At 41.7% G+C, this 14,393-nt stretch overlaps 1 protein-coding gene across 5 annotated transcripts in view; it reads right to left on the reverse strand.

The window, feature by feature from the left end:
- Positions 1-14,393, reverse strand: part of OSBPL5 (oxysterol binding protein like 5) — a 182,410-nt gene that overhangs the window by 11,115 nt on the left and 156,902 nt on the right. For all 5 annotated transcript variants that reach the window (XM_075754960.1, XM_075754963.1, XM_075754961.1 and 2 more), the window contains exons 9-15: positions 11,874-12,093; positions 7,620-7,804; positions 6,084-6,165; positions 5,357-5,455; positions 4,281-4,377; positions 3,312-3,410; positions 1,771-1,868 (exon numbers count right to left, since the gene is read on the reverse strand). In XM_075754960.1, coding sequence (XP_075611075.1) covers positions 1,771-1,868; positions 3,312-3,410; positions 4,281-4,377; positions 5,357-5,455; positions 6,084-6,165; positions 7,620-7,804; positions 11,874-12,093 — 880 coding nt within the window. The remainder of the gene's footprint in view (positions 1-1,770; positions 1,869-3,311; positions 3,411-4,280; positions 4,378-5,356; positions 5,456-6,083; positions 6,166-7,619; positions 7,805-11,873; positions 12,094-14,393) is intronic.

Genomic DNA, 14,393 nt, shown 5'->3' on the forward strand with positions numbered 1-14,393 from the left:
GCCTTCATTGCAAATGCATTTTATTGTCAGCTAGACATTGGACTAAGTGTATGTGGGCAAGTCCTTCCCATCGTCCAGAATCACATTACAGTCTGCACCCTTATACTTCCAGACTTGTCCAAAGAAAAGGAGCAGCACTAATGCAGTTGGTGACTTTTCCTGCTTATGGGACAGCAACAACGGTGTGGCACTACTGATGGCTGCATCTGCGTGAAGTCTCCAGTGTGAAGAAGCTCTCGTCAGCAGCAAACAAAAAAAGAAAAAGGGTTTTTCCAGAGCCAAGGAAAAGATTCTCAGAACAATGGAAAATTCCCCTCACCTCCTGCCTGCCAAACACAGGAAACAGCAGAGATAGAGTGACCAGCTCTTCCATTCATACCATACAACATTTCTTCAAACATTTTAGCAGCTACTTTCCAATAACATTTATGCAGAAGAACTTTTTTTTCTAAATAACAATATAACCCCACATTTCCCACAACACTCATGGAAAAAGAAATCACAAGTATCTCAAGAACCAGTGTATGCAATCCAGCAGAGAATTGGTACATATCCAAATTAATACAAAGTTATGGGGGTTAACTTCTCACAATTCTACTAAAAAAGTTGACTAAGAAATATTCAAAGTAGAGCATGTAATTAATCCACGGGGACTTTTCTGAGTCATGTTTGGACTAGTGTTTTGTTTTCAAGCCAGAAGAGAAGAGTCTGCATTTTAACCTCTGAAGTGTTTGTAGGTTTGAGATGACAGTGACCAAAGTCAGGGAAATATTCCATTGGCCTCGACACAGTACATCAGGCCTATGGGAAAAACAGCCCTTAAAGACAAGTATATGCAAATGTCAAGGAAGTACATGGGGAAACAGTTCACTTTGTACGGGCAAATAAAGACGGAAAATTCTTATTGCCCCCAGAAAAATGCAGCCTGCAAAAGACTCCTCTAACTCCAGTAATCTCTCACATTTATGTGGGCCAAGGCTGCAACTCTGAAGTCCTGCAGGCTCTCAGTTCTTCATTTTTCATTTTATGCCCGGCAAGAAATTGTTTGTCGGAACAGAAGAGAAATGATGCTCCTTAAAAAACAAGTTAACTGTCCAAGAAAAGTTACAGGTCATAACTTTCCCTCCCAAATTTTAACACATATAACTACAGGAATGCTCAAATATGTCTCCATTTTATCTGCATACCATAAATTTGCATCACCAGGCTTTCTAGGGGAGGGAATAGCTACCTGAACAATTCAGTACAAGGCAATGACGGTGCGGCTCATCAGTGTGATAGCCACTCAGAATGATCTGCCTGAAAAAGGGCTCTTACCCTACCATCAAGGCAAGGCCCTGTAGCCCTAAGAAACACAAGGTACAGTTCACTGTAATACCTGCAAGGTAAGAGTAAGTATGTGATGTCTACTGGAGGGCTATGCTGAAGACCCGTATCTTAACTTGCCTCAAAGTAGTTTGTACACCTGGCTGTATTTTTCAAGCAAAAATAATTGTACCTTCCTAAACAGAAGCCACACTGTCATTGCCAAATATTCAGAAGAGTTTGGCCAGTAGCCAGCTGGCTGGCAGTGAACAAGTCATGTGTAAAACTCAGGCTTCCTGGTGCAAAACTGACTGCAGGATGATGCCTCCTCTCTGGGTAGGCCACCCCGTGGTGCATGCATACATTGCTGGTACATAAATGATCTGGTGTGTATGGTCAAACCTTGCCTGCAGTGCAGGGGCAAGCCTGAGACCCATTCAAAATGGGGGCCACAATGTCTCTTACCTTCAGCTTGAATTCCAGTTCTGCCCTGTGGTTGGTTTTTTCACAGTCGATGGTAACTTTCCCTCCAAGCTCCATTGTCATGGTACCGTATAAAAGTCCTGAAAGGGAAAAAAGAGGCTTAAGAGAGGCCCCAATGGAAGTGATCTGCTTTCTCAACTCAAACTGGCTCTCACTGACACTCTGTGAAATTCACTACTTGGCTTAAATTTTTGAAAAGACAGAAACCAAAGTTTCTGGGAAATGGCTCTTTACTATAAGCATGAAGAATACTCCTCTGAGTCCACATTCCCCATTTATTACACTAGTTAGGAAATAGCTTAACTCGCAGGTGCTGATACGACACCTGTGGCAAGCTGAAAGTGGGAAAGAAAAAATAAGGCAAGTTGTGCCCAGCAACTTCATTTATACTAGTGCTTAGTGAGTCGCTTCTCACAGGGTGGATGGGGCAGAGAGGAGCTGTAACGGGATTCAGCAGAATCTGGGAGACTAGCAGTCATGTAGGGGACTCCTTTTTGCGCAGGCTTACCATTTTCTGAATAGGTCATTTGAAAAGGAGAGGGGAGGGGAGGGGAGGGGAGGGGAGGGGAGGGGAGGGGAGGGGAGGGGAGGGGAGGGGAGGGGAGGGGAGGAGAGGAGAGGAGAGGAGAGGAGAGGAGAGGAGAGGAGAGGAGAGGAGAGGAGAGGAGAGGAGAGGAGAGGAGAGGAGAGGAGAGGAGAGGAGAGGAGAGGAGAGGAGAGGAGAGGAGAGGTTAGGTTGGCAAGAGAAAGATTGATGTACAGGAACAGTTCTCAGAGGGCGTGATTTACAGAAGTTAATGTTTTCAGGTAGCTAGACCCTCCATAAATATTAACTTAGAGGTCAACATACCAAAATAAAAAGTATTCAAAAACCAAAAATGGATCAAACTGCTGCAGAGATTTTATCACGGTGGCTGAAATGCCACCAATGCTTAGCTTCCTACGGAGAAACGCAAAGTTACAGCAGTGAATCAGCAGCCATCCCCTGGACTCAGTGCACATTCAGCTCAACAAAGCAAAGCCACACAGTTAACAGGTATCAGCCATACTGAGGCAGCTTATACACTGAAGAATATTATGAGTAGACTGACAAAGAAATCAGAAGAGAAGTCAGAAATTTCCTTCATTCTCAAAAAGCCAGAAAATCTGTTAAACAATTTCAGTGTTAACTTTAGAAAACCTGTTTATCCTCAGCAACTCAGAAATGTACTCTTATTCTTTCCATCTTCACTTTATCTGCAGTGCATATACGTGGTATTTTTTCTTTTGTTTCTACATAGTTAACTAACTTAGATAGGCCTAATTCTGTCCTCAGCTCTGCACAGACAAATCAAAAAGACTTCAGGGAAGATTACCAGTCTTCTGCTGAGTGCTATGACTCGTGAGAAGCAACTGGTCCCTGGAATTACCAGTCCCTTCCATGCTAGGTATTCGAGAGGGAAGAAGAGAGCCAGTGCAAAGTTAGTAAGATAGCATTATATTATTCCTTCTGTTTGCTTCCTATTTGATCAGTCATAACTTACCTTTACAGTGGGCGTATGGCATAGTAATTACATAATCTTCTCCCCTGTTTAGAAACATAAGCTTTGCTTTCCCATCCAACAGTGCAGAAAGTGAGTTACCTAGAATTTAAAAGAACAAATACATGTATATTAAAAAAGGCATGTTATGCTTGGTCACTCATCCTACTTTAGAAAGACATTTCCATTTAAATGTAGGTCACTAATGAAAGAAGAGAGATGAAATGCTAATAATTCAGAACCCTGCAAATCATTTACTGTTGGAGGCAGGCAGTTCTAATAAACTCTCTGCTGTATGGCTCATATTTGGTCTGGCATTTAGCCCTGCTGCAGAAAGGGCAGAAGATTAACTAAGTCATTAGTGGGATGCATAAAGCAGTTCCAATGCTTAAAAGTTTTCAGGTCCTTCTGTTCTCACAACTTTTCTGATTGTGTATGATCCCAAATAACAAAACTGCCAGGACAGCGATGACTATTTACAAGTGTTTCAGCAAATACATTTACCAGAAGACAGTACTTACGAGGTGTTTGTCTAAAAAACCCCCACCTATTTCAAATAGCAACACTGTTTCAGAGCCTGCAGTTGTGCTAGATAAATGGTTACATTTATGCAGAGATTTTTGCAAAAATCAGTTGGATGATCAGATAGCTATGAAGTGACTCATCCGTGAGCATATGCAAAGTAGTCTGACAACCAATTGCCCATACATTTTCATGAACCTTTGCTTTCTGAGAACCAGGTTTTTAAAGCTCTCCATTTTTCTATCTGATTTTTTTTTTTTTTAACATCAGTAAAGTGGGGAAAATGGGGAAAACCCAGGGGAGCCAAGACAAAGAATGAGGGTGTACTAGTGGTAGATCTCTTAAGCATTTCTTTGTTCTTAAGTCTCAACACACTCAGGAGTGACTGAAAAACAAACCAAAACCAATGCCACGATGTTACCTGGAAGATGCCTAGGCTTAATGCCTTACCATAAAACTTGGACCTAGCTAGAACGCTGCCAGTAATGCAGAATCCGTCCTTCCTATTGCTGACATGAAAAGCTGACACTGGCGGATGATGGGAGACCTAGCGGAAAAATAGGCACAGGTCATTTATAGCTGTCTTTACAGGCTAAGCAGAGCAGTGGGTGCATACGCAGCCCCTCAGGGTCTTACACAGGCTCTACGGAAAGAGCAAGACGGAGGCTGCAGGCCTAAGCAGAGTCCTCTAAGTCCCATCCGTACCATTAACTTCAATGTTAAAGGAGGCAACATTATATGTGAGAACATTGTATGTGAGAACATTACATATGTAAACTTTCTGCCCCTCCCTGTATTTTCTTGTCCTTGTGCATTTGAGATTACTTTTAGGCCAACAGGTACACTGTTAGATTTTCAACACAATAAATGACAGTGCAGAACTTTTTGTCAGTATCTGAATATCCTCCACAAAATGGATGCCATGGCTGAAATAAAATTAAACAAAATAAAAATTCTTTGATTAAACAGGAGAAAAATGTATGCAAAACAGGGAGTCCCTGTACCAAAGTCCACGCGGTCCTCAGATCCCTTTATTAACACTGTAAATCTCAAACTAAATTTTGTCAGGCCAGTTTACTTGTGAGCTTTGCCCTTCATTTATCCCCAACGACATAGAGATAAGCCCTCAGTTTACTCCTATTAAAATCATTATAGAAAGCTTAGAAAGAAAGCATTTGGTTACATGTTTTATGCCCCTTTTGACAGAGGCAACGCAAACCATGTTTTATTAACAATAAGAAAACAGTAGGGCAGAACCCCATGGAGATATTCATGGATATTCATTCTTTATTGAATAGGCTATTGTTATATATGGGAGATCTGCTTTTATAGTCCTGAGTGCCCACCAAAGCTCACATAATCTCTGCAAATCTAAAACAAAGAAAGATCAGCAGCTAGTTTCCCCCATGTCCCACTCTGGATGTTTACACAAAACTCCAAGTTCTTCTAGGGTGAGATGAGGAGCGTGTTCTTATGCATGGAGGTACAAGCAGGCAACACCTGAGCATCCAAATAAAGCGACGTACCTGTTCTGCTATGTAAAATGTGTGACTGTTTGTCTGAGGGTGAAACCAACAGCAGCGAAACGTCTCTCCCAGAATAGGGTTGTATGGCTTTTTTATTCCCTGAAAAACAAAGTAATCAAAACCTGCTACAAATGAAGATTTGCATCCAGCTCTACAGAGATGGCCACAAACCAGCATAATAATTTTCTCCCTGATGTTTTAAACTAAGTCAGTCGTAAGAATCAAAACTGAAGAACTGGTTACATATATCCTTCTAATCTAATCTTTTAATCTGAGCCATGGATTCATCTGCTATTCTGACCAACCTAATCTTCAATACTGCCTGATCAAAGCTTTACAAGATGATCAAACTTTACTATTTCTGCTGTTATATGCAGCAGGTGCATACTGATCTGGGAACATAGCACTATGGTACTAATAGACCTGAAAAGAGAAAGGAGACTTGCTTTCAGCAAAGGGAAAAATCTTGCATCTGAGGACATGTTATTTGTTGATGACTAGTTTTGCCTTCTAACTGACCAGTGCAAAGGCTCTGAGGTTGATCAACACTATTTTGCACTCAGTATCTACTCTGAAAGCAAATGCCACTTCAGTTTTAAAAGTAATAGTCAAAGTCTTATGAACAATAGAAGACGTAAAGTGTCAAAGGAAAGGCAATAAAGAAATACACAATCACAGCAGAAGATTTCAGTGCCCATTACAACCCCAACTTCATGTATTCTTTTACCTTTGGCTTCTTATAGAAGCCGGACAGATACCACCTCAAAACTTGCTTCATTCGACTGTATGGATCATCTTCAAGGACAGCCCTGTGGGACAGAACATAAAATGCTCTTTATACTCTTCACACATCACATTCATTTCATACTAGTATAACAATAACATTAATTTCAATAGTATTTCCTCAGTACTAAAGGGAAGTAACTTCTGTGCTGCTGCCAGTTAAAAAGATGTCTGCCGGCAGAAATAATTTTTTTTAGTAACATACATCATACAACACACATGTAAACTCTTAAGAAATGGCATCCCTTGCCCTGCACTCCTGCAAAAAGCCTAATAAGATTTGTGGAGTGTATGAGGCTTGATTGGACATTGGAGTATGTTAATGTGGGACTGCCACTCACCTTAGCATTTAGTTACAGCTAATAGTACAGTGTGAGTCATGAAAACAGTAATACTTATGCCACCAAAATCAAAGACAATTCTATTTTTCCCTCTTTTTCTTTGTTTTCCTCTTCCTTAAAAGATCTTTAAAGCTGATGTGCTACACGGCCTCTTTCAGTACTTTGAGATTTGACACAACTATTTAGGTGGAAGGGACTTCTCAAGGTCAGTGCATCCCACCCCTCCCCACTCAAAGATGAAGTGGGAAGTAAACATGAAAAATAGAGTTCCTGGTATTTCCAACCAGTTAGTCAGATTTGAAAATCAACCTGGATAACTACTTGCAAAATCCATTTAGAAAGATCATCTGCACCACAAAGAGGTTTATTTAACAAAACCTCCAAACCTCTTGCATTTTTCTTAGATCTCAGCACTGAGGAGAACCATTTCCTTCAGATGTTACAAATACCACAAAAAAGGCTTGAAAATACGATGATTCTAAAATTACCCAGAGGCAGTGGAATAAACATGAGTAACTAGTGCTGCTATTTGAATATCGTCCACACTGGTTTTAAAATACACCAGGCATATCTCATTGAGAAGGCTGGTCCTATTTGCAAGCATAACATTTTCTATTTTCTACTCTGCTGCTCCCAGCAGGTCTCTCTCATCAATGGTGTTAAAAGATGTTTCTTATTTGTTTATCAACCAACATAATTATATTGCTTTTGGGGGCAGAAGTGGTTGACAATTCTGTGTGCTCTCTGTCCTATCCCCCTCTGTGCATGAGTACACCAGAAGGTGGCACAGCTTTGTTGCAAGACGCTCAAAGGCATGAGCTGAATCCCCATCAGTCCCAGCCAATGCTGGTGTGAGCTGAATCCCCTATCAGTTCCAGTCAATGCTGGCAAACATGTGCATCTGCAAAGGTAGTTTTGTCTGAAGTTTAACTGTTTTCCTTGCCCCTCACTGGCAGCAGTCCATCCTTAAAAGGTCACTGCAGCTAGCACCTGGCTTGATTTACATTGAATCCAGCGATCTGGGTATAATTTGGGAGCCTTTCAAGCATACAGACGCACCCCATCCAGCACCAACTGTTACATATTTTCACAAATATAAGAAAAGTGCCCATGTCAGACACGCTCTGCACCCTGCTTACTGGGAAAGCAGGTCAGCATGGTAGTAGTAATCAGAGAGTTTGTTAAGGAATGAGCGTGGCTCCAGGATGAAGGTGGGCAGCACCACCCGTGACAGGTCCATGCCAGGCCGCAGCTGCTTCAGCAGGATCCACATCAGGCTCTTGTTCTCCTCAGAGACAGTTTCTGTTTGAGACGATTCACCTGTCTGTGATGGGAAAAGGGAAGTTCAGGGCAGAAACAGGAAAAACATTTTTTGCGGGTGCATTTACCTGAAGGGTCCGAGCTGACTCAGGCATTCCTGGCCCTGGCACAAGGGTGAATGCTCAGCTACCCCATGGCAAAGAGACATCAGCTCTGTTGCAGGAGAAGTGAATCCTCAAAGCACTAGAGTGGTACAGAAAGCCCTGGGCCTCTGCGAGTGCTGGCATGAGGCCACACACCTCAGGACTGCAATGGGCCAACCTGAACAAACATTAACCAAGGGGACTCTGCACTGCAGTTACTCAGGAGGTGTGGACGTGGCCAAGGCTGTTACAGCATCACTGTGGCCTGGTGGGATGCATACAAGAAGCTCCTCTTGGTCCCATTCTCAGCAAATGAGAGACTGTAAGGTTTACTATTATACATGTAGAAAAATTTAGGAGATGATAGATAAACAAGTAATCAACAAAGAATGGAAGTAGTCCTGCAAGTTCAAAATAAGACATACTGGTAGTGTAGGTACAGTAAAGGCCCCACTGCCAGGCAATGTGCACAAAAACTACAGCATCCCCCAACGCTGCTCAGTGCCCTTTGCAGCAGACGTGCAGGTAACAGTAAGAAAGCCAGGGATTCCGTTGTGGTTTCAGCTATAACTGTGTAGTTCCTCTGTGTTCAGTGCGGCTACATGAGGTTTAACATGGGGGAATGGGCCTTTCAAGCCACTGGAGAAAGAAAATGAAACTAAATTTTCAAACATGAATGTCATTTTAACGCATCCTAGGCATCATAATTTAACAATGAAAGACAATACTTAGGCTTTCTACTGGTTTTAGGCAAGAGATTTCTATGAGAAGAAGGGCACAGATTCACTTCTGGAATGGACTTTGGTTCGGGTGAGGACACATAGCATATCCCAACAGAGTCTGCAGATGGTGTAAATCACTAAACACTCATTTTCACCACCTGAGCATTCCCAGCACCACCTTTTTAGGTCCCAATCAGCACTTTTACTAGTCATGCAGAAACACACTAAGTCCAGCTTGCAGGCTGAGGGCAATTTCAGATTGAGGAACAACAAAGCTCTTTTCATTTCATTGTTTTTCCATTATCATACCATTCTTCTTGTGACAGTCTGATGCAATACACAGCTTGAACCTCCAAGAAGAAATGGAAACCATTAAAGAATATAATACGACAGCGTCAACTAGAGCTTTCAATACATATGGGTCTGTCAGAACTTTCATTATTTATCCAGGTTCTGAAGTATGTTTGTATTAGCAACATAAATTAATGCCACGTTGAAATTGCTATACAGAGTGTTACCCAGAGTGAATCACTGCAGAAGGATGCAGAAGAATGGATGAAAAGGGAAGGAGAAGAAGGTGCAGGAGGATGAGAACAATTTCAAGTCATTTCTAGTTTGCTTTCCCCTGAAATACATCACCCTCAATAACCATTTTTATAACTTGCTAAAACTAAAAGCTTGGGGGAAAAAAGGGGGTTTTGTTATCAGTCTACCTATTGAGGAGGTGTCTTGTTTATATCCCTGACCAATCTTTGCAGTCTCAAAGTCCTTCTGACACCTGTCTCTGCCTTCGCGTTCCTACTGCAAACAAGGCAAAGCATCACATGCACAAGCATGCACCTTTCAAATGCATACAGATGCACATACATATGTGCACACCTTTCAAATGAGCTTTCAAAGCCAAGCTGAAAATTTAACGATGATAGTTTGCATCTGTGACCTTTGTCCTATCCAATCTGAACTGCACACACAGCCTGAGGGGCAGCAGTTTCAGATGACAGTTGATGTTATTAGTTGGTATATGTTTACCTTGATACATCTCCGTCCATTGCTGATAGCAAACTATGTCATTGCATACAACCTTCTTTTCCTTATGTTACTGTCACCAGTGGGAGAAGACTCAACTAGTCTCTATCTGGGTGTCCCAGGTGACGACAGCACCATCTCTTGGCCAACAACAGAAATCTAATAAAACACCTAATGGCCAAGGCTACATGGCAATTCTTTTTGAAAGCCCACTGGATGTTACCTCTGCCTAAGCAGCCACACTACTATTTTACTCTACACAAAGTGTCACTCTACAGCAGAAATTTAGTCCTTTCCATTTGGTTTGTACTGTATTTTTTTTTTACTTTAATGTAAAACTGCAGAGATCTCTCTCACTCTTGCACACTCACATACACACATCAGAGCTGCCTGTAAGGCTCATTCAATCACCAAAGTATCAGTCTGCCCTACCAACACTTCTAGGACAAGTTTGCCACGTGGCTAAAGGTCATTTCAGAATGAACAGCTGATAGAAATTAAGTTTGCCTTCATTGTGCTGCTGCATAGTTGCTCAGCTATATTCAAAATCCCCTGTTTAGACCTAGTTACTATTTGCTGTGTGTCTAGGGCTGGGATTTCAGGGGAGAAACGCACAAAAGGATTTGGGGTTTTTTTCGTCTCTGTAGCCAACAGTTCTGTTTTCAAGCACAATTTCTACAGCGAGGGCTTGCACCTCACCCCTGACATCTGAAATGGCAGCAAACATATGCTACCTGGATTGGTGGCTCCAGACCACAAACTCCTGCTCTTGGGGGTGGCTGGGCAGTGGAAAGGAGGAGGCAAAACTGAACTCCTCCTGCACCTCTGCAGGGTGGTATGGCAGAGACGTTCTTTTGTGGTCTCTCATGGAGATTGTCCTGCTGTAAGGAGTCTGTGGAGAAATAAACAGGAGTAATAGAATCGGCATGTGGGACACCTAACCATTCTCAATGTTTTAAGTTATCACTCAGTGAAACAGAGTGCAATTAGGATATAGTTAACTATTTGTTTCCTCAATATTAGTAGTATGCTTTTAGGAAAACATTGAAAGACCAGCATAAGAGGCTGGTGAAGGGTCTAGAGAACAAGTCCTGTGAGGAGCAGCTGAGGGAACTGGGGTTGTTTAGCCTGGAGAAAAGGAGGCTGAGGGGAGACCTTACTGTTCTCTACAACTACCTGACAGGAGGTTGCAGTGAGGTGGGTGTTGGTCTCTTCTCCCAAGTAAGAAGTGGACAAGAAGAAACAGCCTCAAGTTTTGCCAGGGAAGGTTTAGATTGGATATTAGGAAAAATTTCTTCACTGAAAGTGTTATCAAGCACTGGATCAGGCTGCTCAGGGAAGTGGTTGAGTCACCATCCCCGGAGGTATTGAAAAGCCATGTTGATGTGGTGCTTAGGGACATGGTTTAGTGGTGGACTTGGCAGTGTTAGGTTAAAGGTTGGACTCGATGGTCTTTTCCAACCTAAATGATTCTGCGATTCTAGGAAAGAAACAGCTTTCTAGCAAAGTGGTTTTCTCTGAAGCATCAACAAGACTTCAGCTTCCTTGTTTGAAGCAATAGGCAAGGGAACACTCAGAGTCCTCCTGGCGCTGGAGCAGAGCTCCTCCGCTGCCTGCCCAGACTGATTCTCACTCAACACACTCCACTCCCCCAGCTCTCTACTGCTGCCTTCCTCAGAGGTGTCACAGTGACATCCAGCTAACAAAGACTCTTATATAGAATAGAAACACATCCTCCTGCTGCTAAATGACATGAGAAATGGCTTTCCTACAAGAAACTGTCATATAGGACTCAAGTAGCTCAAATGCTCCATTAGGACACACAAAAAGGATGTTCCATGCATAATGAAAAAAGGAAAGTATCATATTTTGTATCACACAAGGACTGAGCATCCTAATTGGCCAGGACACATGCCCAGAATAATAATTGCCCCTCCTGCAGGCTCCACAAAGCACTGTGCCAATGCTATGTGGATATTTAATGCAATAACTGGTTAAAGCAATTGCTGATGCTGGAAACATGCCAAAGCACAGTAGCAGAGCTGCTGTTCATAATGCATAATTATTAGAGCACATGATAATTTAGCAGAAAGCTGTGCATTGCTGTATCTGTAAAACACTGGAACTCACAAAGCTGGTTCTTAACTGCCATGCATCTAAAAGGCTGAATGAAAAATACTATGAGCAGAGATATTTTAACAGAAACAGGCAGTGATTAAAACTTTTTTTTTTTTTCTTTTACCTCCCCAAATTCCTCATAGATCTGCTCAATATAAGTCGTCCCTTTCCTTCCTGGAGAGACCTCTCCATGGATTTCTGACTGATCGCTCTCACTTTCGTTTGTCTTCCGGCTGTTCTCATGTGTTTCGTTCTCCGACTCTTCTACATTGTCTCTCTCAGACTTGTCCGAAAAAGCATCATTTTCCAAATGGTGGTGGTTCTCCAGGGCTGATTCATTCAAACTGCAACACACAGTTCGTTATTTGATTCAATTTGATTTACAAAGTGAGATTACTTAAGGCCTTTCAGATAAAGCAAAAACAGCCCTCCGGACTCAACATAGGGTGTGCAGCCCAGGAGAGTAAAAGACACTCATTTCCTGAATAGGAGGGGTTTTATCATGGAAACAGTGAGATACCGTCCATCAAAATTCTCCCCTCCAAACTGCAGATGACAAAATCTGCCACAGAGCTCCAATTACCCCCCCTTACACAGAACTGACGCTGGCTCCGGATGGGCGCCCACATACCAGAGGGATACAGAGCACACACTAACAACTGTACACTGCTGATTAGAGAACTGAAGTGTCAATCAGGAGAGATTTTTCCCTTTACAGAAGCAAATCAGTGGATTGTAGCATATGAGAAAAATGTGACATTATGCAATACACTTTCTTTTCAGTACCACTGCTACTTTATTTCAACAGATAGTGGTCCTAAGTCAGCTCTACATAAGAAAAGGCAAATTTAAAAATCAATAGAAGCAAGTATTTTCACCCCCCCCCCCCCCCCCCCCCCCCCAAACTAACCTGGAGAGCATGCTTTTCCCAGATAATGCTGTGTGGAAGAACTGAGTTGAAAGCATGGACTGGACAATTACATGGAAGAAGAATATCCAGATTATAACAGCATCCAAGGCAAAGGATGGAAGGTGTAGCAAGCTTCATGCTCAGTGATCCAGGCTTTAGAGAATGAGGAGAAAGCCAAAAATTCTCTCTCAAGTAGCCTATAGCACCTCCATTTGAAAAAGCAGATGCAGTTCATACGACAGATGGCAGATGTGATTAGACAGGCCAGAGATCAGATACTGAAAAGTATTCACTGAATGCCCATTTTTTCAAGGGATATTTAGCATTGGCTTCAGTTTTCCCTATTCATATATGTCTTCATGCACACATCACCTCTTTCATGGCCTAGCCTAGCTCTCAAGTACTGATCTTCTCAGCTTGACCTTCCTCTGAAGATTTCTTACCCAAGTCCTCACGCAAAATTGCTCTTGTATAGAACAATAAGAAAAGATTTCCAGCTATATGAGGAGTTTCAGAGGATCTAAACAGGCCCTGGATCTTGAAGAGTTTTCTTACTTCCTGTAGTCCGTCTCCCTCTCAAAGCAAGATTTCTCTCCTCAGTAGCTAGGAATGTTCTATCAAGCTTGAAGTCTCTCCATGATGGGCCTCTTCTCAGGCCATTCTGGGCATGTTCCAATTTTGATTACAGATTAATGCTGAAAATTCCCCTCTCTTGCTCTCCCTTTTTTTTTTTTTTTAATAAAATGATAATTAGGCATTGCTAGTTAAAGCCAGATTAAAAAAAAAAAAACCAAAACAAAAACCCACAACAGAAGAGTTAGAACACAGAACTGGCATCAGCTTTTCAGCAGATCTCAACTTCCAACTATGTACTGAAATAAGCTCATGATTTTTAACATGCCAAGCAAGCCACATTGTGACAGTCACAGCTCGGTTTCTGGAGAAGCTCAGTTTCTAGAGTTCTTTTGAAAGTGTTGTCTACAGCTTTCTGTGCATTTAGGAAATCTTTCTTTTAACTCCATTTGTATATCTATATATGTATGCATATATGTCTATGTGTGTATATATATATAAACTACAAGGGTTTTAAATTCACAGTTTTACTGTAACATAAAACTAAGATAATAAATCAGAGAATCAGCGATCACTATACTCCAGCACTAATAATTTGCTGTTAGACATTACGTGTCTTCATCATTCTAGCACCAGGATGTTACTTTTTTTTTAAGCTATCAACCAGCAAGTGTAATGACTGATAACCAAATACACTGGAAGAATAGAATATAGCACATGCATGCATTTAAGATAATAAAGGAGAAAAAAGGTGAGGAGAGAGCCCTCTAGAGAGATTATCCCATGATTCCTCAGCACAGATACTTCCTGGACGGTAGATCTAGGAAGTTACTAGTTATTAGTTGCTGATCGTTTAAATGCCTAATTTATTTCTTAATTTTTCAATGATTAGCTAAATAATGTGTTTGTCTGTGGTTGCTATGCCCCCTTACCTAGTGAAAGTTTTATCCATGAGGTAAAAATGCTTGAAAGAACAGTTCATTATAAGGCTTATGGTTCATGGCTGAGAAGGAGCACTTGTTTCTATCTCACATTTGTAAGAAGAGCAAGTGTTTTTCAGTGTCACCTGCCTCACATTTGGCAAATATTTGAAGTTTCAGTGGAGCAAATTCTTAGTTTCCTCTGCTCCCCCCCCTTATTTTTTAAGCATTTCAGATTTAG

Source organism: Balearica regulorum, chromosome 5 (assembly GCF_011004875.1).
Source record: "Balearica regulorum gibbericeps isolate bBalReg1 chromosome 5, bBalReg1.pri, whole genome shotgun sequence".
Lineage (NCBI taxonomy): Eukaryota > Metazoa > Chordata > Aves > Gruiformes > Gruidae > Balearica > Balearica regulorum.